At 40.3% G+C, this 24,462-nt stretch overlaps 1 protein-coding gene across 12 annotated transcripts in view; it reads left to right on the plus strand.

The window, feature by feature from the left end:
- Positions 1 to 24,462, plus strand: part of RAP1GAP (RAP1 GTPase activating protein) — a 150,617-nt gene that overhangs the window by 110,599 nt on the left and 15,556 nt on the right. For all 12 annotated transcript variants that reach the window (XM_063436659.1, XM_063436660.1, XM_063436649.1 and 9 more), the window contains 12 exons: positions 2,121 to 2,156; positions 2,590 to 2,637; positions 3,123 to 3,161; positions 3,717 to 3,902; positions 7,454 to 7,557; positions 12,506 to 12,584; positions 13,947 to 14,000; positions 14,387 to 14,470; positions 15,120 to 15,220; positions 15,951 to 16,080; positions 18,183 to 18,338; positions 20,679 to 20,750. In XM_063436659.1, coding sequence (XP_063292729.1) covers positions 2,139 to 2,156; positions 2,590 to 2,637; positions 3,123 to 3,161; positions 3,717 to 3,902; positions 7,454 to 7,557; positions 12,506 to 12,584; positions 13,947 to 14,000; positions 14,387 to 14,470; positions 15,120 to 15,220; positions 15,951 to 16,080; positions 18,183 to 18,338; positions 20,679 to 20,750 — 1,071 coding nt within the window. In that variant the 5' untranslated portion in view covers positions 2,121 to 2,138. The remainder of the gene's footprint in view (positions 1 to 2,120; positions 2,157 to 2,589; positions 2,638 to 3,122; positions 3,162 to 3,716; positions 3,903 to 7,453; positions 7,558 to 12,505; positions 12,585 to 13,946; positions 14,001 to 14,386; positions 14,471 to 15,119; positions 15,221 to 15,950; positions 16,081 to 18,182; positions 18,339 to 20,678; positions 20,751 to 24,462) is intronic.

The following is a 24,462-nucleotide window of genomic DNA, read 5'->3' on the forward strand; positions in this document are numbered from 1 at the left end:
TATAGTTGACAATGGTTAAATTTGACATTTATCTCCTCCACGTATTTCGTCTTCTGTGCTCACCCCTTGTTGTGAAAAATCTCCAATAGAAATCAATTTGGAAAATTGCCTTTTTTTTTTATATAAACCTTTAGTTTGCCTTCCGAGCGTCATATTTATTTGAACATCCCCACGTTGCAGTACAGGCGGTCAATGCTTTTGAGGACCGAATCCTCACCTCGTCTCGCTGTTTTCCCTGAAACTGACTGAGACCCTTTTCTTTAAGCCCATCGGACTGTCTCGTTTCCCAATCACTGACCATCTCAGTAGATTAATCCACAGAATGTCTCTGCTCTCGATTTATAGTGGATTTCCATCAGCTTGAAATGGTTCAAACACGCCATTATGTTGTCGTTTTACTTTGATATCTGCAGGACCATGCCGGCGGTTTACGTAGACCCCACGTATAGTGCTTCTTATTAAGACTGTATTCCTTGGAATCTCCAAAACCAGCGTATTAAAACACAACTTTGAATAATAGGAAAGTATTCTATTCTTTTTTTTTGCTCTATATCATCTTTATTTTTAGTTTAATAAATACTATTCAAAATTTCAATTTAACATTTTCAAACTGGAATTTCTGCAACAGAATAATTGTTTCTTTTGGTAGGTTTTGGGGGGCAACCCCCATTTGTAATAACTCTGGGCTGCAGAATACGTTAATCCTCTCTTTATTGATATGGTTCCTTGGGATATTTTAAGACTTGCTGATGGTAGCAGAAAAGGCTCTCTTGTTAATTTCTGTTTATATTGTTTTAAACAGCAACAGGCTGGTTGAATTATTGTATTATAGTCTTTAGGATTTACTATATTCCAAATAGTGCTGGATTGAGAATGGTATTAAATGCTGGGCTGGCGGGATAACACTTCTGAGAATGGTTTGTGGACTCGGCTCCTTATATTCTTGCAGGATACTTATTACTATCCTGTGTTCGGCTGCAAGCTATGTCAGTGCTAACCGGTTCTTGACATTAGACACTATCCGACCATCATTCGTCGACATAGACAATGATAATGCAGAGCTGTATGGCACCTACAGATATTGCTACTCCAGGTTCTATGTTCATTCTCTCAGGCATTTTTACAATGATTACATTAAAGAACATATGTGAGGAAGGCTGAACTTGATGGACGCAAGTCTATTTTTCAGCTATGTAACTATGTAACCTTTAAACCTCTATTATAGAACTTTATTCTTGTTGAACCAGTCCAACTCTAAAGGACCGCTATTGTTCCTTCTCTGCCGGTTTTCATGTTCTGCGCCAAGGGATCCTTCCAAATGTGGGCCAAACACAGTGTTTTTTTTATTCCTAGTTGGGTTAATTTCTCTTTTATAAACGCACAAAAAAATGAATTAATTTATTGTAGATTTCAGCTGACTAAGGATAGCTTTAGGGTGAGTTATGGCAGGGGACGGTTGAGTCGAGAATGATTGTATTGAGTAAGGATAGGTTTAAATTAAGTAAAGGTAGACTTGAGGTGAGTATGATTTGGTTTAAGGTGAGTTATAGTTGAGAGTAGAGTTGAGTAGAAGTAGGGTTGTTTTGTGTAAATATTGAATTAAGCGAGCTCTGTGCGTCTCAGATTACAAGACTAGGGTGAGCGTCTATCTATATTCTAGCTATTTCTTTAATTTAGGATATTTCTGTCCTGGAATTTTATTAGAAAAGTTCTCATTGTATGTGTGGACGGATGGAGAGAATATTAACACAGTACTGAACTATAGCAATAATAATAGTGTATATTTAGTATTTACTGTATATGTGAGCATTTATGTGCATATGTATATTTGCGCGTGTGTGTGGACAGAATTGTGCTTTATGTGTACATACATGTACAGTATGTAGTAAAATAAAACACTGTACAGTGAAAAGGCCAAAGGAAGTTACATCCCTGACAGCCCGGTCGCTCCTCTCGAGGTCCTATCTTCTGCTGTCTCTTGTGGTTTTACCATTGGGTTTGGTGTGACCTGATCACGTGATGATGCTCTGGCGAAGGATGCCCTATGTAGCCTGTTTTAAGATGGTACGGCTGAGTCCGCATTAAAATCTCACCTCATTATCTCTGTCTCCTTCTAACAGAACTCCGACTTGTTTGAAATGATTGAAAAGATGCAGGTAAGGCCAAAAGAAAAAAAGATATGTATATATAATTTGCGGTTTGATCAGACCCCGTCAAGCAGCTGGTTTACAATGTGACCGGTAGGGTTGAGATGACGTGAATCACTGCATACACTGATAACCTAATAAATTACATTTTAAGTGCAGGGTAAAGACCCAATTACAATGTGCTGTATTCCTGCACTATACACGCAGATAGATCCAAGTACATTTACAGCTCTCATATAATTTGGCAAACTCTAATTTATGGCCTCTACTAACCCCATCCAACTGGAAATACCTCTTCTATTACCACCTGACGTCTTCCATTATATATTCGTGTTATGCAAGTATAGTATTTAGAATCCTGTTCTGGTTAATTAGAAGTAAGCATGGAGATATTCTAAACTATGAGGCCATGGATTAACCCCTTATTATATCTGCCTTCCAGGGGTGCAGAATGGACGAGCAGAGGTATTCTCTTCCTCCTCCTCTTAAGGTAATTGATTTACCGTAACTGTATAAATGTTTATCATTTACATTGATGTACATTTGTAATCTTTGCCATTGCGAAGTGAAACACGATCTACGGATTCCCTGCACCCTCTCAGCTCCGCGAGATCAAAGCATCTATCCTCTACTATTTGTAAATAAGATGATCTCTAACTTGGCTGCTTGTGGCTACATTTTCAAACCAGACGTTGAAATATTAACGCCTGCTTAGTTTACTGTGAATGTGTTAATTACTTCCGGATCTGAGTTGGCCTTTGGCCTTACGACTGCTATCTTTTTAACCTTCCTTAATGAGGGTTCGTTCACATGTCAGATAGAGGCTACACACAGCTATGGTGGGAAGCCTCTCTTCTTGCGTACTAGAGATTTGGTTATAATCTTTTGTGAGACATTTTAACCTGTTTGGGATATTTTGTGGTTTGAATTTAATATCTCCACGTTGCTTCTAACATGTTGTTTCCCTCTTCGCAGACCGAAGAAGATTATATTCCGTACCCCAGTGTCCATGAGGTAAGACTCTTTCTCACGGAACAAGGGGGATTAGGGAGCCATAGGATCTGGGGGACCTTGTAGAGGTAGGACGGAAATGTTGACCTGCTTCTAGTCTAGACAATAATTATTTGTATCCATCATGCGACTGAACGTTTTGTTATCTTCAGTGAGCCCATCACCCCAAAAACTAAACACTAAACTGTCTTGTTTCTTCTTCTTCTACAGCTTTCTTTAGCTAATTTTGGCCAGTTTTATACCTATTCACAATTATTATTATTATTTATATAGCGCCAACAGGTTTTGCAGCACTTTACATTATTAAGGGGAAAATTTAACAAAAGATGAAGCAATTACAAAATGTTAAAGGTTGATGAGGACTCTGCTCGAAATAGCTTACCATCTAGAAGATTTGGGTATAAAAACACAATAGGAAGGGCAGCCGGGGATGGGGGGGGGAGAGGGGGGGTAGAATCCAAGCAACAAGGTGCAGTAGTTTGCAATAAAGAAATGTAATGTTGCTGGTGTTTATGATAACAGAGAAAAAGCCCACAGTTGTTTGCCTTTCCGTTACAGGTGTTGGGAAGAGTTAGACCCTTTCCCCTCATCCTTCTTCCACAGTTTGGGGGATACTGGATTGAGGGAACCAACCATGACATCTCTGTTCTGATGAATGCTGAAACTGCGCAGTCTCCAAGCGTCAAGGTGAAGCTCGAAAGCAACCACACGGCCAAGCTCTACCGCAAACACTTCCTGGGGAAGGTACGTTCCCCCAACAGAGGCTCTCTGTGTTTGTCAATTCTGGAAGAACATGAAAAATTTGGCAATCAGCAGGAACATGTCATTAAAAGGCACACTGCAGTTTAACTGAACCCCTCCCCGTAAATCTGATATACCATTATACACATCATACATTATACAATATAAGCAGTCAGCCTATTTAAAAAAACTAATAAGTGGTGTGATTGTAATTCTGTAAAAACATCAGAAAGAAAAATATTAAACTTCAAAGCATGTGAAATGTGGCTCTTTGATATGAATCTCAGAATAAGAAAGGAAAAGGCCTGAGCATTATATTGTAGGAAGCAATACAGCTTCAGTGATTGTTGCTGTGGCATTAAACTTGCATGTGCGTGGTAGTGTGCCCTGTCATAGTGTGCCCCTAGGACAAGCTTTCTAATCTCACTTCCTTACTGAATCCTTCCCCCCTCGCCTTTAGAGTGCTATCAAAAGGCCGTTTCAACTAGAAATATCTGAGACTCATAAATGTAAACAAATACATCTTATATAGGCTTAAATATGGATTTTGAGTTAAGTGCATTCACCTATTTATTTTACCTTTTTGTTTTTTTGGGGAGTTTTTTGTGAAACTGTGGACATGTTCTGATAATAGGCAGAAAGGCTTTATTGAAAGGTTGCAAGATTTTCACAACTAATACAAATCCTTTAGCTGATCATTATGGACTGTTCATAGTCTGTCTAATAAACAATACAACTCAGTACTCTCCTAAACATACCCACTCAGTACTCTCCTTAACATACCCACTCAGTACTCTCCTAAACATACCCACTCAGTACTCTCCTAAACATACCCACTCAGTACTCTCCTAAACATACCCACTCAGTACTCTCCTAAACATACCCACTCAGTACTCTCCTAAACATACCCACTCAGTACTCTCCTAAACATACCCACTCAGTACTCTCCTAAACATACCCACTCAGTACTCTCCTAAACATACCCACTCAGTACTCTCCTAAACATACCCACTCAGTACTCTCCTAAACATACCCACTCAGTACTCTCCTAAACATACCCACTCAGTACTCTCCTAAACATACCCACTCAGTACTCTCCTAAACATACCCACTCAGTACTCTCCTAAACATACCCACTCAGTACTCTCCTAAACATACCCACTCAGTACTCTCCTAAACATACCCACTCAGTACTCTCCTAAACATACCCACTCAGTACTCTCCTAAACATACCCTCTCAGTACTCTCCTAAACATACCCACTCAGTACTCTCCTAAACATACCCTCTCAGTACTCTCCTAAACATACCCACTCAGTACTCTCCTAAACATACCCACTCAGTACTCTCCTAAACATACCCACTCAGTACTCTCCTAAACATACCCACTCAGTACTCTCCTAAACATACCCACTCAGTACTCTCCTAAACATACCCACCATTTGTTACCAAATACCTCCTCCGTGCTTACTGAACACACACAGGGTTATTCAGTAAAGTGAAAATTCTAAGTGAATTTCAAATTTAAGTTCAATGTAGCCGAGCTGATTTAAAAGAATGTTTCCAGTCTGGCTAATTTAACCTTGATTTAGAAATTCACTTTAAATTCTCACTTCAGTGAATAACCCTGATTGTGGTACAGTAGTTATTGCTAAGGTGGTAGCTGGTTGACACCGATGGGGATCTCCTACATTCAGTCCTCATCCTCTCAACTACAAACTGTAAAACTAGCACAACTTAATGTAATTAAATGAAAAGCATAACAGATGTCCTAAAATCCAATTAACTGACCTTCTAGTTAGTGACTTTGGACCGATTAACCATCCTTTAATTGGATCATATAGGACGGCCAATTCTCTGGCGTTGTCACTGTTACTTTTCTATCGATTTTTTTTTTTTTTACCAGCAGTTTCTAGAAAGATGGTAATTTATCAAAATGTTTTCAGAGTGGAGCAATCACCATGGAAACCAGTGGCGTCAAAGGGGCTCTGTCTCTTTGCAGCCTTTACTTTTAAATAAATACTTGTATTGTCTCTGTATTTATGATAGTTATTTCTATTCATCTTAGTTGTTTTTAGTTCTACATAAGAAAAAGTAAGGACTCCTTTTTGTAATGGGGAGCATGATATTTGGCACATTTCGGCAATGGGAGGGGTTTAAGCAAAATTCCATTTTGGTTGTTAAGCTAATTTACCCACAATTCATCAGGCAATATAATCCCAGCGCAGGGCAAACTGCAGACATAATGGGGAGAGGACAAAATAGAGGCACCCAGGTATTAAGAGCCAGAACAAGGAAGAACATATAATAAATGTAAATAATATGAAGTGGCAGTATAATTATTAAGGCAGGGCTCCACAAATCCCAGATGCCAGGTCGCCATGGCGATTAGGGATTTTGTCCTGGAGCTGCGGTAATGCCGGGAGCCGGGGTATGACGTCACTCTGGCTCCGGCATGACTAAACAGTGCGTGAGAGAGCAGAGCAGGAAGATTACAGCAGCCACTGCATTTCCAACACATTTTTTCACATGACAAGTAACACAACATCAGCAGACTTAACAAAAACGTGCCTTTGTGTGAGCATCTGGTGAAATAGGTGTCATGAAATGAAAGGATCCCCACTGGACCACAGGGAAATATCCACTCCAGCTCTCTCAAAGGCAGGCAGGTTGGGTGGACCTAAATTCAAATAAAACTTAAAAAAACAATGATTTGTGAGTGTATAAGAAAATGTGTGTATTTCAGTGAGTGTGTCTGTTTAGGTGACCACCCCCTCTGATTGCGTGGACATGGTGAGTTACTACCCTTTTTTCCCTTGCCATGCGGGCCACGCCGCAGCTGGCCCCGCCTCCATGGCTGACATCATGCCATAGGAAAGCATTGAGAGGCAATCACGCATGCGCAGCAAGACAAACCACTGAATTAATACATCTCTGTGGGAAACATTCAGTGCCTCCATGCAGACACATTGTGCAGCACTGACCCAGGATGCACCTCTAGTATCCACCTAAATGAGTGTCACTAGAGGTGTTACTAGGCACCAATGTAAACACTGCCTTTTCCCTGCAGGGACACGCTATAGACACGAGAACCACTACATTAAGCTTTTTTTTTTTTTTTTTTAAATGTATTCTTCTTTATTGAGATATTAGTGTTACAAAAGTTAAAAGGATAAATCTTTACAGTGATAGTTTTAGAAGTAACAACAATGCATCATATATTTTATAAGCTGTAGTGGTTCTAATATCTATAGTACCCCTTTAAGAATTTTATTTTTGTCATTGAAAAATAAAGCTTTGTTAGTTTAAAAAAAAAAAAAAAAGCTGTCTCCTAATTTTTTTTGTTAGCTGGCTCCTATATTCCAAACAAATTTGATTAGCCCTACATTAAGGTACGAGAGGGGCAGAATAGGAGCTGGATGTCGATCTATCTAAATATCCACTGATCTCTTGGGATTTACAGAGTTTAGTTACTGAGCGCCCAATACTCCTATTTCATTATTATAGATTATAGCCTTACTAAGGTAATCCCTAAAAAGACTTCTTGTTTTTACAGGAACATTTTAACTATTACTCCGTGGATGCAGCGCTTGGACATCTCGTCTTTTCCGTAAAGTATGATGTCATCGGTGACCAGGAACACCTTCGTCTACTCTTAAGGTATCGATTGCGCACATAAGAATTTGTATCGGGTTCCGTCCTTTATTCCCATGCCAGGCTTGGAGTATGTCAGAGCCGTGGGAGGGGTCCCACCTTTTATAATGAAAGGAAAGATGATCTGTATAGCCAGAGGAAAAATGGTAATCTAATCTCACATCTACAGAAAATAACTCCAAAAACTACCCAAAATCACTCTATGGGTTTATTCCCTAAAGGCAAAAATAACCTATTTGCAAGAATTCTCTAACTCTGTTAAAGTCACAACTTGGCGACTGTCATTCAGAGTTTAATTCACTCCAATTCGGGCCTTTTTCACTAAATGCCAAATACAAGCAATAAAAGCAAAGCGTTCCATTATGTGAATATTCTTAAAACATAGCTATCCTTCTCTGAACAACCAAACGGTAAGAACCCAATATTACCAATATAATTGGGATAAGAAATGCGGCTTTTCATTCATAGAATTTTTTTTTTTAATGGAATGAAGTTTATTTACAATGATGTGCTGTGCAAAAATGACAACTAGTTTAAAATAATTTGACTAAAATAGCTCTAATATGTGCTGCACACCTGCCAGTCCCAGATTGCACAGTTAATTTGCTCTGCACGGTGCCCCATAAGTCCTGGGTTTAATAGATTGTTAATGGTGCTCTATACTGTCCCGTTAGTCCTGGGTTTAATAGATTGTTAATAGGTGCTCTATACTGTCCCATTAGTCCTGGGTTTAATAGATTGTTAATAGGTGCTCTATACTGTCCCGTTAGTCCTGGGTTTAATAGATTGTTAATAGGTGCTCTATACTGTCCCGTTAGTCCTGGGTTTAATAGATTGTTAACGGTGCTCTATACTGTCCCATTAGTCCTGGGTTTAATAGATTGTTAATAGGTGCTCTATACTGTCCCGTTAGTCCTGGGTTTAATAGATTGTTAATATGTGCTCTATACTCTCCCGTTAGTCCTGGGTTTAATAGATTGTTAATAGGTGCTCTATACTGTCCTATTAGTCCTGGGTTTAATAGATTGTTAATAGGTGCTCTATACTATCCCGTTAGTCCTGGGTTTAATAGATTGTTAATAGGTGCTCTATACTGTCCCGTTAGTCCTGGGTTTAATAGATTGTTAATGGTGCTCTATACTGTCCCATTAGTCCTGGGTTTAATAGATTAATATGTGCTCTATATTGAGCACCTATTAACAATCTATTAAACCCAGGACCAACGGGACAGTATAAGGCACCTATTAACAATCTATTAAACCCAGGACTAACGGGACAGTATAGAGCACCTATTAACAATCTATTAAACCCAGGACTAATGGGACAGTATAGAGCACCGTTAACAATCTATTAAATCCAGGACTAATGGGACAGTATAGAGCACCTATTAACAATCTATTAAACCCAGGACTAATGGGACAGTATAGAGCACCTATTAACAATCTATTAAACCCAGGACTAACGGGACAGTATAGAGCACCTATTAACAATCTATTAAACCCAGGACTAATGGGACAGTATAGAGCACCATTAACAATCTATTAAACCCAGGACTAATGGGACAGGATAGAGCACCTATTAACAATATATTAAACCCAGGACTAATGGGACAGTATAGAGCACCTATTAACAATCTATTAAACACAGGACTAACGGGACAGTATAGAGCACCATTAACATCTATTAAACCCAGGACTTATGGGACAGTATAGAGCACCTATTAACAATTTATTAAACCCAGGACTAATGGGACAGTATAGAGTACATATTGACAATCTATTAAACCCAGGACTAATGGGACAGTATAGAGCACTATTAACAATATATTAAACCCAGGACTAATGGGACAGTATAGAGCACCTATTAATATATTAAACCCAGGACTAATGGGACAGTATAGAGCACCATTAACAATCTATTAAACCCAGGACTTATGGGACAGTATAGAGCACCTATTAACAATCTATTAAACCCAGGACTAACGGGACAGTATAGAGCACCTATTAACAATCTATTAAACACAGGACTAACGGGACAGTATAGAGCACCATTAACATCTATTAAACCCAGGACTTATGGGACAGTATAGAGCACCTATTAACAATTTATTAAACCCAGGACTAATGGGACAGTATAGAGTACATATTGACAATCTATTAAACCCAGGACTAATGGGACAGTATAGAGCACTATTAACAATATATTAAACCCAGGACTAATGGGACAGTATAGAGCACCTATTAATATATTAAACCCAGGACTAATGGGACAGTATAGAGCACCATTAACAATCTATTAAACCCAGGACTTATGGGACAGTATAGAGCACCTATTAACAATCTATTAAACCCAGGACTAACGGGACAGTATAGAGCACCTATTAACAATCTATTAAACCCAGGACTAATGGGACAGTATAGAGCACCTATTAACAATCTATTAAACCCAGGACTATCGGGACAGTATAGAGCACCTATTAACAATATATTAAACCCAGGACTAATGGGACAGTATAGAGCACCTATTAACAATCTATTAAACCCAGGACTAATGGGACAGTATAGAGCACCTATTAACAATCTTTTAAACCCAGGACTATCGGGACAGTATAGAGCACCTATTAACAATCTATTAAACCCAGGACTAATGGGACAGTATAGAGAACCTATTAACAATCTATTAAACCCAGGACTAACGGGACAGTATAGAGCACTATTAACAATCTATTAAACCCAGGACTAACGGGACAGTATAGAGCACCTATTAACAATCTATTAAACCCAGGACTAATGGGACAGTATAGAGCACCTATTAACAATCTATTAAACCCAGGACTAATGGGACAGTATAGAGCACCTATTAACAATCTATTAAACCCAGGACTAATGGGACAGTATAGAGCACCTATTAACAATCTATTAAACCCAGGACTAATGGGACAGTATAGAGCACCTATTAACAATCTATTAAACCCAGGACTATCGGGACAGTATAGAGCACCTATTAACAATATATTAAACCCAGGACTAATGGGACAGTATAGAGCACCTATTAACAATCTATTAAACCCAGGACTAATGGGACAGTATAGAGCACCTATTAACAATCTTTTAAACCCAGGACTATCGGGACAGTATAGAGCACCTATTAACAATCTATTAAACCCAGGACTAATGGGACAGTATAGAGAACCTATTAACAATCTATTAAACCCAGGACTAACGGGACAGTATAGAGCACTATTAACAATCTATTAAACCCAGGACTAACGGGACAGTATAGAGCACCTATTAACAATCTATTAAACCCAGGACTAATGGGACAGTATAGAGCACCTATTAACAATCTATTAAACCCAGGACTAATGGGACAGTATAGAGCACCTATTAACAATCTATTAAACCCAGGACTAACGGGACAGTATAGAGCACCATTAACAATCTATTAAACCCAGGACTAATGGGACAGTATAGAGCACCATTAACAATCTATTAAAGCCAGGACTAATGGGACAGTATAGAGCACCTATTAACAATCTATTAAACCCAGGACTAATGGGACAGTATAGAGCACCTATTAACAATCTATTAAACCCAGGACTAACGGGACAGTATAGAGCACCTATTAACAATCTATTAAACCCAGGACTAACGGGACAGTATAGAGCACCTATTAACAATCTATTAAACCCAGGACTATCGGGACAGTATAGAGCACCTATTAACAATCTATTAAACCCAGGACTAATGGGACAGTATAGAGCACCTATTAACAATCTATTAAACCCAGGACTAATGGGACAGTATAGAGCACCTATTAACAATCTATTAAACCCAGGACTAACGGGACAGTATAGAGCACCATTAACAATCTATTAAACCCAGGACTAATGGGACAGTATAGAGCACCATTAACAATCTATTAAAGCCAGGACTAATGGGACAGTATAGAGCACCTATTAACAATCTATTAAACCCAGGACTAATGGGACAGTATAGAGCACCTATTAACAATCTATTAAACCCAGGACTAACGGGACAGTATAGAGCACCATTAACAATCTATTAAACCCAGGACCAACGGGACAGTATAGAGCACCTATTAACAATCTATTAAACCCAGGACCAACGGGACAGTATAGAGCACCTATTAACAATCTATTAAACCCAGGACTAACGGGACAGTATAGAGCACCATTAACAATCTATAAAACCCAGGACCAATGGGACAGTATAGAGCACCTATTAACAATCTATTAAACCCAGGACTAATGGGACAGTATAGAGCACCTATTAACAATCTATTAAACCCAGGACTAACGGGATTTTTAATAGGTGCTCTATTCTGTCCCATTAGTCCTGGGTTTAATAGGTTGTTAATAGGTGCTCTATTCTGTCCCATTAGTCCTGGGTTTAATAGATTGTTAATGGTGCTCTATACTGTCCCGTTAGTCCTGGGTTTAATAGATTGTTAATGGTGCTCTATACTGTCCCGTTGGTCCTGGGTTTAATAGATTGTTAATAGGTGCTCTATACTGTCCCATTAGTCCTGGGTTTAATAGATTGTTAATAGGTGCTCTATACTGTCCCGATAGTCCTGGGTTTAATAGATTGTTAATAGGTGCTCTATATTGTCCCATTATTCCTCGGTTTAATAGATTGTTAATATGTGCTCTATACTGGCCCATTAGTCCTGGGTTTAATAGATTGTTAATAGTTGCTCTATACTGTCCCGATAGTCCTGGGTTTAATAGATTAATATGTGCTCTACACTGTCCCATTAGTCCTGGGTTTAATAGATTGTTAATAGGTGCTCTATACTCTCCCGTTAGTCCTGTGTTTAATAGATTGTTAATAGGTGCTATATGCTGTCCTGTTAACCACGGATTAAGCAGTTTAAAGTGATGGTTCTACTCCACAGTCTGATTGTTTGCTCTGATCTCTGTTTGTTACAGGACCAAAAGTAAAACCTATCATGATGTAATCCCTATTTCCTGCCTGACAGAATTCCCAAATGTGGTACAAATGGCAAAGGTACAAAACACGTTTTCCCCCATATAATCCTGTCTGTTCTCCCTGTGTCCCTGTAGTCCTGTCTGTTCTCCCCGTGACCCTGTAGTCCTGTCTGTTCTCCCCGTGACCCTGTAGTCCTGCCTGTTCTCCCCATGTCCCTGTAGTCCTGCCTGTTCTCCCCATGTCCTCGTAGTCCTGTCTGTTCTCCCCGTGTCCCCGTAGTCCTGTCTGTTCTCCCCGTGTCCCCGTAGTCCTGTCTGTTCTCCCCGTGTCCCCGTAGTCCTGTCTGTTCTCCCCGTGTCCCCGTAGTCCTGTCGGTTCTCCCCGTGTCCCCGTAGTCCTATCTGTTCTCCCCGTGTCCCCGTAGTCCTATCTGTTCTCCCCGTGTCCCCGTAGTCCTATCTGTTCTCCCCGTGTCCCCGTAGTCCTATCTGTTCTCCCCGTGTCCCATCTGTTCTCCCCGTGTCCCCGTATTTCTATCTGTTCTCCCCGTGTCCCCGTAGTCCTATCTGTTCTCCCCGTGTCCCATCTGTTCTCCCCGTGTCCCCGTATTTCTATCTGTTCTCCCCGTGTCCCCGTAGTCCTATCTGTTCTCCCCGTAGTCCCATCTGTTCTCCCCGTGTCACCGTAGTCCTTTCATGTACTCCCCGTGTCCCCGTAGTCCTTTCATGTACTCCCCGTGTCCCCGTAGTCCTTTCATGTACTCTCCGTGTCCCCATATTCCTGTCTGTTCTCCCCGTGTCTCTGTAGTGCTGTCTGTTCTCCCCGTGTCTCTGTAGTGCTGTCTGTTCTTCCCGTGTCCCCGTAGTGCTGTCTGTTCTCCCCGTGTCTCTGTAATCCTGTTGTTCTCCCCGTGTCTCTGTAATCCGGTCTGTTGTCCCCGTAGTCCTGTCTGTTGTCCCCATAGTCCTGTCTGTTGTCCCCGTGTCCCTGTAGTCCTGTCTGTTCTCCCCATGTCAATATAATCCTGTCTTTTCTTCCCATGTCTCTGTAGTGCTGTCTGTTCTCCCCGTGTCCCTGTAATCCTGTTGTTCTACCTGTGTCCCTGTAATCCTGTTGTTCTACCTGTGTCCCTGTAATCCTGTTGTTCTCCCCGTGTCCCTGTAATCCTGTTGTTCTCCCCGTGTCCCTGTAATCCTGTTGTTCTCCCCGTGTCTCTGTAATCCTGTCTGTTGTCCCCTTGTCCCCTGTAATCCTGGTCAGTCTGTACACTCCCTCCTGTTACCCCCAGGGTCAGTCTGTACACTCCCTCCTGTTACCCCCAGGGTCAGTCTGTACACTCCCTCCTGTTACCCCCAGGGTCAGTCTGTGAGGTGAGGTTTATTACCAGTTGGTATTAAGTTTCTCTAGAACCCGGTAGTTTGACGTCGTTTTGTTTTACAGCTGGTGTGCGAAGATGTAAATGTCGATCGTTTTCATCCTGTCTTGTATCCAAAGGTGAGAAAACCACATATATTCCTCAGTGATGCTGCTGTCATCAGACCTCCTAATATACAGTAACCCTGTACAACACAGAGAGAAACAGGACACCCCATACAGCATCCGCATTGTAAACCTTCCAGGCTTGTAACATGATACTCCACAAACAGCAATTAGAGGGCAGTTGCCTAGTAACAAATTATTTCTATTAGGAAGGATCATTAAATGTTGCTGAAGTTTATAAATTGTCCGCTAGATATTTTACAAAGCAATTTACTGCATGTGGCTCTGTTCTTTACAAACAGACATGTTATTCTGTACAATGTTATGATAATGCAGAAAAAGACGTGTGTAACGCAGAACCGGCGGTTTTACTGTTTAATCACAGAGTTTTCTTTCTACAGGCCTCTCGTCTGATCGTTACATTTGATGAACACGTCATCAGCAATAACTTTAAATTTGGTGTTATTTACCAGAAAACAGGACAGGTCAGATTTAAAGTGCTAACAATGTCTGCATGAGATGTAATGGTCTCTGTGTGCACTCGATACGACGGCTGGTGTGGGTTACTGTGCACACTTAGGGGGAATGCTGATACTAAATGTTTGTAGGGCAACGCACTTTTGTTGGAGGGTAATGCTAGGTGAGGTGGATGGTTTTGGAGGGTAATGCTAGGTGAGGTGGATGGTTTTGGAGGGTAATGCTAGGTGAGGTGGATGGTTTTGGAGAGTAATGCTAGATATTTGTGCATGGTTTTTAGAGAGTAATGCTAGATATTTGTGCATGTTTTTTGGAGAGTAATGCTAGATATTCGTGCATGTTTTTTGGAGAGTAATGCTAGATATTCGTGCATGTTTTTTGGAGAGTAATGCTAGATATTCGTGCATGGTTTTTGGAGAGTAATGCTAGATATTTGTGCGTGTTTTTTAGAGAGTAATGCTAGATATTTGTGCATGGTTTTTAGAGAGTAATGCTAGATATTCGTGCATGGTTTTTAGAGAGTAATGCTAGATATTTATGCATGGTTTTTAGAGAGTAATGCTAGATATTCGTCCATAGTTTTTGGAGGGTAACGCTAAATGTTGATGAACAGTTCTCTGAGATTAATCTGCTAATATTGTGTGATCTTCACTGTAGACATCTGAAGAAGAGCTGTTTAGTACAACTGATGAAAGTCCGGCATTTATTGAATTCTTGGAGCTACTAGGAGAAAAAGTTCTTCTCCAGGATTTTAAAGGGTGAGTGCATCCTGTGCAGGTCATTGTTATTACTTTTATTATTATTATTGTTATTATTGACATTTATATAGCGCCTACAGATTCCGTAGCGCTTTACAATATTATGAGAGGGGGGATTTAACTATAAATAGGACAATTCCAAGAAATCTTACAGGAATGATAGGTTGAAGAGGACCCTGCTCAAACGAGCGTACATTCTATAGGTAAAGATGTTCTGTTTAAACAACATCATCAAAATCAACAAATCAATTTACACAAGCCGAGATCCAGTTGGTAAGAACGTTTGTTGGTCTACATGGTTCCCCTTAAAACAAAGACAATATCTCCTCTCTTACCTGTGCGTATCGCCCCACTGTCTCCAGCTTTCTCCATTGGGATCTCCCGCTGAGTCCATTATCTCTAAACTACCAAATCACTTTTTAACGGCTGGAATTTTTCTCTTGCTCCCGATATAGTCCTACCTCTCGGTTTCTCCCCTTGTCTCCACCTGAAACCTGCTCCACCTGAATCCCCCGGCAGTCTGTCAGGGTTATTCACAAAAGTAAGATTTCAAATTAAATCTCCAATTTAAGGTAAAACTAGCTGACATTGAATCGTTCTCCAAGTCGGCTATTTTGGCTTTAAATGTAAAATTCACTTCGAATTCTCACTCTATTGAATAGCCCTGTGTATCTCTTTCATATAATGAAATCTGTTCAATCAGTGACAATCTGCTCATGTGACTTTCCAGGTTTCGAGGGGGTCTGGATGTAATGCACGGACAGACGGGGACAGAATCTTTTTACTGGAATTTCCGTGGCAAAGAAATTATGTTTCACGTTTCCACAAAGCTGCCGTATACTGAAGGAGATGCGCAACAGGTAGAGATCACACAGGAAAAAGCAGTAACCTATAATAAATCGAATATTCAATATCTTTGTAAGATTTGTGTTGGTGTTAGAATGTCTAAGATGGAATTGTGCCTAGGTCATAGCTGTTTAATTGTGTGAATGGTATAATACATTTCTATTGGGGTCTATACAGTAAATCTGCGATTTTTTAGATATTTGTTTAGCTTCATATTCACTATGAATTCCTGACATTCTTTAGTGAATTACTCTGTCTGTGCCTAAATGCTCAGGCTCGTCATCTATCATCTGTGCTGCTGACCTGTCTGCCATGCTAAACCCCCACGACCCATGTGTTCTCCCCTCCTACCCCCAGAGCACACCTGTCACTGACCAGACAGTTATAATGACACTCCCAGCCATTTGTGTGTCACAGGGACATATAATATCCCTGCTTACTGTGTATCTATATAAGGACTGGAGCCAGGCATTGTGTGTCACGGGGACATATAATATCACTGCTTACTGTGTATTGATATAAGGACTGGAGCCAGTCATTGTGTGTCACGGGGACATATAATATCACTTCTTACTGTGTATTGATATAAGGACTGGAGCCAGTCATTGTGTGTCACGGGGACATATAATATCACCGCTTACTGTGTATTGATATAAGGACTGGAGCCAGTCATTGTGTGTCACGGGGACATATAATATCACTGCTTACTGTGTATTGATATACGGACTGGAGACAGGCATTGTGTGTCACTGGGACATATAATATCACTTCTTACTGTGTATTGATATAAGGACTGGAGCCAGTCATTGTGTGTCACTGGGACATATAATATCACTGCTTACTGTGTATTGATATAAGGACTGGAGCCAGTCATTGTGTGTCACGGGGACATATAATATCACTGCTTACTGTGTATTGATATAAGGACTGGAGCCAGTCATTGTGTGTCACGGGGACATATAATATCCCTGCTTACTGTGTATTGATATAAGGACTGGAGCCAGTCATTGTGTGTCACGGGGACATATAATATCACTGCTTACTGTGTATTGATATAAGGACTGGAGCCAGTCATTGTGTGTCACGGGGACATATAATATCACTGCTTACTGTGTATTGATATAAGGAATGGAGCCAGTCATTGTGTGTCACGGGGACATATAACATCACTGCTTACTGTGTATTGATATAAGGACTGGAGCCAGGCATTGTGTGTCACGGGGACATATAATATCACCGCTTACTGTGTATTGATATACGGACTGGAGCCAGGCATTGTGTGTCACGGGGACATATAATATCACTGCTTACTGTGTATTGATATACGGACTGGAGCCAGGCATTGTGTGTCACAGGGACATATAATATCACTGCTTACTGTGTATTGATATAAGGACTGGAGCCAGGCATTGTGTGTCACTGGGACATATAATATCACTGCTTACTGTGTATTGATATAAGGACTGGAGCCAGGCTTTGTGTGTCACGGGGACATATAATATCACCGCTTACTGTGTATTGATATAAGGACTGGAGCCAGGCATTGTGTGTCACTGGGACATATAATATCACTGCTTACTGTGTATTGATATAAGGACTGGAGCCAGGCATTGTGTGTCACTGGGACATATAATATCACTGCTTACTGTGTATTGATATAAGGACTGGAGCCAGGCATTATAAAGGTCAGAATATTCCAGTAAATTGCATCTAAATCCAGTCCTTCTACCATGGCTCAGAGCATACATAAAATCACAGTTTTTTAGTTTATTTCAGCGTCTTCATGATGGCATGAGATGCACGCGGTTACAGTTTTTACCATTATTTTGGACGTGGATTCTGGGTAGAGCTAATAGTTTATATGGCAGGTTCCATTGAGCCAAATGTGCTTCTGTCTAAGACTGTATCAGCTTCAGCTGCCTGAGGATGAATGAGGTACCGCAACCGGCACGTTCGGAATAATCTAATTCATGTTCTCCTAAGGCTAAAGAGATGTTACTTTAAATGCTTAAGAACCTATTGTGATTACCGGTGAGATTGCTAATGTTTCCATTGAAAGAAGCGATATCAGTGTATATTTCAATGTCCCATTATGGATCTTTGCTTTTATTCTCAGTTGCAGAGGAAGAGACATATCGGTAATGACATTGTGGCTATTGTCTTCCAAGACGAGAATACACCGTTTGTGCCAGACATGATTGCGTCCAACTTTCTGCACGCTTACATTGTGGTGCAAGTAGAGAATCCACTAACAGAGAACACTCTGTACAAGGTAACAACATACACTTGTCTTAATGTGACTTGTCTGAGGGACGCTAAAGGCAATACAGGAAACATTCTGCCTTTGAGTATGTATCATTCACATCCTGCAAGAAGGGAATCCATTCATTGATCAACTAAGAATCCCAAATTCCAAATGAGCTGTCTTGGTTAGTGTAAGGGAAATTCTACGCACCATAACCACTGCATGCCCTGGAGTCGTCCCTAGTTCTGTGTCATACAGTTTTTGAATTTTGTCTTAGTATTTACAGCATTCATTGGCTGAGCATTCCAGCTGACCTTCTCAGCCAGTTCAGTTCTTTCCAGATGTGATGGAATTGGTAATGCTATATTGCTTTGCTGTGTATTAGTGATATGAACAGCATCAGGGCAGGCACGCAAGGGACATCAGTTTGTGTCACACTGTCCACACGCAGGGCCAGTGCCAGGGGCATGCTGGCATCATAACCACTACAGCGGGCTTCATTTCTTGAAGCATGCCAGGGCAATGATTTTTATCAAGTGAATTCTGTCCAGGAAAACTTGGGGGCTCTAAGAAGCCTATGAGAGGACCTTAAAAAGTGTCACCTTATATTTGTTCTTTTATTATTCCAGAAATAACAGACTGTGTGCCTCCCAGTGCAATGTGTCTCGCTTGATCTATTTTCTCAATAAAAACAAGTTTAGAAAAAAAAAAAACCAAGTGTCAAATTGCAGTAATGGTTTACTCTGTAATCTGATAAACTGCAGACACGAATTTCCGCCACATACATCCGAATTAAAAGGATGCTGTATCTACAATCGAATTATACCGTGAAACTTTAAAGATGTAGTTAATTATGTCATGCAACTGGGATTAAATGAAGTCTCCCTTTTAACCAGTGCAAGGCAATAGGTTTAATATGATTTTAGCCGGATGTAAACAACAAAACCTGAATTTCATGGTAAAAGCAGTGAGATATGGAATATAATTTATCCAGTAACCGGATGATACAGATTGATTCCCTGCGTAACAGAGATTATTAATGTCTAGTTTAAAATGCTCCGGGAGCTGATAACAAACTCTCCCTCTTACATATTTATTTTGATGACTGCCTCACATTATGATCGTGGCAATACAATATCTCCTGGGACTCTGCCGTTTTATCTCTCCGGTTACATTACCCGTGTTTACTATAGTAGGTCATTAGTTTAACCTCTATTCAATAAGTTTGGGGGTTAGAGTTCCTAGATCGTGTCACTGCAGCCCTTTACCAGGTGCATTTGTCGTGGATTTATTGTTTGTTAATGACTTTAATGATTTTTCTCCCGTATATTATGAAGTCATCATACTGCCAGACAGCGCTTTTAATGTGTAGCCATCCATATACAGTTGTAATCAGAATTATTGAACCCCCATTTAAAATCAGGTTTATTGTCAACATTTACAGACTTTCAGCTTTTTGCAATGAACAAATCAAACAAAAGCAGTAGAAATAGCTCAACCCAACGAATGCTTCATAATTGCTCTGTTATGATGGGCAACCCATGAAACGTGTTGTAGGAATCACTTTACATGCAGTGACCAACAGCATAATTAGTGATGTATGTCCAGAATGTAATTGTGTCTTTGGAACTCTAGAATGTGCCGTTTAAACTGTGAGAAGACGAACGGAAGCTGGCCAATGACCAGCAAACAGCTTTCTAATTCACGCATATTCAATGCTTTAATTGGCTTTATATTTTAGTCTGTGCAAGTGATGTTTGCAGCCTTGTTCTATAGGACATCTTTTAGCAATAAACAGGATTATGACGTGTTCACTATTAATATATTTGGAGGGCCTGCACCTGCTGTTTACCTGCCAGAGACTCCTTTCTCTCAGAGCGCTTGGAGGATGCCGGTTGCATGACATACAGTCATTTAAAGATGTTGGTTTAATGAATGCGGCCTCCTGGCAGAGCTCCGACCGGCTGCCATTGCTGCAAGGCTTAATGCTGTTAGGATGTAAACACTTGAGGAGATTGAAGTCAGTAATTAGAATGCAGTAGAGAATTAATATAGATCATTAATATGGCATGTGAGACAAGAAAAACCACAAATCGCACGTCTAGGCATACAGCCAGGGCCACAAAGTGATGGTATAACCAATCCGTGGTCTACTGTCGTGGATGAGAAATGATTCTGTGGCTTTTTCCATTGAATGGTGGATTAAATATTTTGTGGCCAGTAAAGCGTCAATATGTTACTGGCTGACGTATGTTGTGACTGAATAAAGTATTAAATTGAATTTTCATTGGTGGAGCGATCATTTTCACGCCAGTCTATGGCAATGTGTTCGTTCCTCACTGCCGACATTAATTTGGTGTCTTGCAGGTCTCTGTCACTGCCCGGGACGACGTGCCTTTCTTTGGTCCCCCTCTGCCTGATCCAGCAGTCTTCCGTAAGGTACGAAAAGGAAGAGCTCAAATAGTTTGCACATATGGAGCTTTTTGTAATTCATGATTAAAATCTCTGTGCTCACAATGGTAATGGTGAGACGTGTAATACCTGTAGGTAATGGTGAGGCCGTTCGCGGGTATTATCTATAGTTAATGGTGTGACGCGCCCCGGGAAGGATATTATCTATAGGTAACAGTTTAGTTAGGTCATGGAAGGTTATATTATGTATAGGTAATGGTGAGGCCGGGTCAGGGGAGGTTATTATCTATAAATGACGGTGAGGTTTTATTATCTATAGGTGACGGCGAGGTTTTATTATCTATAGGTGATGGTGAGGTTATATTATGTATAGGTCATGGTGAGGTTATATTATCTATAGGTGATGGTGAAGTTATATTATCTATAGGTGACTGTGAGGTTATATTATCTGTAGGTGACGGTGAGGTTATATTATCTATAGGTGACGGTGCAGTTATATTATCTATAGGCGACGGTGATTTTATATTATCTATAGGGGAGGGTGAGGTTATATTAGCTATAGGTGACGGCGAGGTTATATTATCTGTGGGTGACGGTGAGGTTATATTATCTATAGGGGACGGCGAGGTTATATTATCTATAGGCGACGGTGAGGTTATATTATCTATAGGGGGTGGTGAGGTTATATTAGCTATAGGTGATGGCGAGGTTGTATTAGCTAAAGGTGACGGTGAAGTTATATTATCTATAATCATATAGCTAATACAACCTCGCCATCACCTATAGATAATATAACCTCACTGTGACGGTAGTCACCAGCACCAAGAGTTTAAGATGGACAATTAAATTCGCTATCTGAATGATTACTATGTTTAAGGCATCCTGTGTCCATTGTGGGTGCAATCATTAGCAAGACAGGAAAGCACACTAACATTTAACCCCAAACAACCACATTACACACACACCCTGCACCCACAATGGACACAGGGTAAACATAGGAATCATTCAGACACCTAATTGAATTGTCCATCTTAAACTCTTGGTGATGGTGACTACGGTCACACTCACCATCCCCTATAGATAATATAACTTCACCGTCACCTATAGATAATATAACCTCCCCATCCCCAATAGATAATATAACATCACCGTCACCTATAGATAATATAACCTCACCGTCCCCAATAAATATAACCTCACCGTCCCCTATAGAAAATATAACCTCACCGTCACCTATAGATAATATAACTTCACCATCACCTATAGATAATATAACCTCACCGTCCCCTATAGATAATAGAACCTCACCATCCCCAATAGATAATATAACCTCACCGTCACCTATAGATAATATAACCTCACCGTCACCTATAGCTAATATAACCTCACCGTCACCTATAGCTAATATAACCTCACCGTCACCTATAGATAATATAACCTCACCGTCACCTATAGATAATATAACCTCACCATCACCTATAGATAATATAACTTCACCGTCACCTATAGGTAATATAACCTCACCGTCACCTATAGATAATATAACCTCACCGTCCCCAATAAATATAACCTCGCCGTCCCCTATAGATAATATAACCTCACCATCACCTATAGATAATATAACTTCACCGTCACCTATAGGTAATATAACCTCGCCGTCACCTATAGATAATATAACCTCACCACCACCTATTGATAATATAACCTTGCCGCCCCTATAGATAATATAACCTCGCCGTCCCATAGATAATATAACCTCGCCGTCGCCTATAGATAATATAACCTCGCCGTCGCCTATAGATAATATAACCTCGCCGTCACCTATAGCTAATACAACCTCGCTGTCGCCCATAGCTAATATAACCTCGCCGTCGCCTATAGATAATACATCCTCGCCGTCGCCTATAGCTAATATAACCTCGCCGTCACCTATAGATAATATAACCTCACCATCCCCTATAGCTAATACAACCTCACCGTCACCTATAGATTATATAACCTCACCATCACCTATAGCTAAAACAACCTCGCCGCCACCTATAGATAATATAACCTCACCATCGCCTATAGCTAAAACAACCTCGCCGTCACCTATAGATAATATAACCTCACCATCCCCTATAGCTAAAACAACCTCACCGTCACCTATAGATAATATAACCTCCCCATCACCTATAGCTAATACAACCTCCCCGTCACCTATAGATAATATAACCTCACCATCCCCTATAGCTAAAACAACATCACGGTCACCTATAGATAATATAACCTCCCCATCACCTATAGCTAAAACAACATCACCGTCACCTATAGATAATATAACCTCAACATCACCGTCACCTATAGATAATATAACCTCACCATCACCTATAGCTAATACAACCTCACCGTCACCTATAGATAATATAACCTCACCATCCCCTATAGCTAAAACAACATCACCGTCACCTATAGATAATATAACCTCCCCATCACCTATAGCTAAAACAACATCACCGTCACCTATAGATAATATAACCTCAACATCACCATCACCTATAGCTAATACAACCTCACCGTCACCTATAGATAATATAACCTCACCATGACCTATAGCTAAAACAACATCACCGTCACCTATAGATAATATAACCTCACCATCACCTATAGCTAATACTACCTCACCGTCACCTTTAGATAATATAACCTCACCATCCCCTATAGCTAAAACAACCTCCCCGTCACCTATAGATAATATAACCTCCCCATCACCTATAGCTAATACAACCTCGCCGTCACCTATAGATAATATAACCTCACCATCCCCTATAGTTAAACAACATCACCGTCACCTATAGATAATATAACCTCACCATCACCTATAGCTAAAACAACCTCACCGTCACCTATAGATAATATAACCTCCCCATCACCTATAGCTAATACAACCTCGCCGTCACCTATAGATAATATAACCTCACCATCCCCTATAGCTAAAACAACATCACCGTCACCTATAGATAATATAACCTCAGCATCACCGTCACCTATAGATAATATAACCTCACCATCACCTATAGCTAATACAACCTCACCGTCACCTATAGATAATATAACCTCACCATGACCTATAGCTAAAACAACATCACCGTCACCTATAGATAATATAACCTCACCATCCCCTATAGCTAAAACAACATCACCGTCACCTATAGATACTATAACCTCACCATCACCTATAGCTAAAACAACATCACCGTCACCTATAGATAATATAACCTCACCATCCCCTATAGCTAAAGCAGCATCGCCGTCACCTATAGATAATATAACCTCACCATCACCTATAGCTAATACAACATCACCATCACCTATAGATAATATAACCTCCCCATCACCTATAGCTAAAACAACATCACCGTCACCTATAGATAATATAACCTCACCATCCCCTATAGCTAAAACAACATCACCGTCACCTATAGATAATATAACCTCCCCATCACCTATAGCTAATACAACCTCACCGTCACCTATAGATAATATAACCTCACCATGACCTATAGCTAAAACAACATCACCGTCACCTATAGATAATATAACCTCACCATCCCCTATAGCTAAAACAACATCACCGTCACCTATAGATAATATAACCTCCCCATCACCTATAGCTAAAACAACATCACCGTCACCTATAGATAATATAACCTCACCATCACCTATAGCTAATACAACCTCGCCGTCACCTATAGATAAT

Source organism: Pelobates fuscus, chromosome 11 (genome assembly GCF_036172605.1).
Source record: "Pelobates fuscus isolate aPelFus1 chromosome 11, aPelFus1.pri, whole genome shotgun sequence".
NCBI lineage: Eukaryota > Metazoa > Chordata > Amphibia > Anura > Pelobatidae > Pelobates > Pelobates fuscus.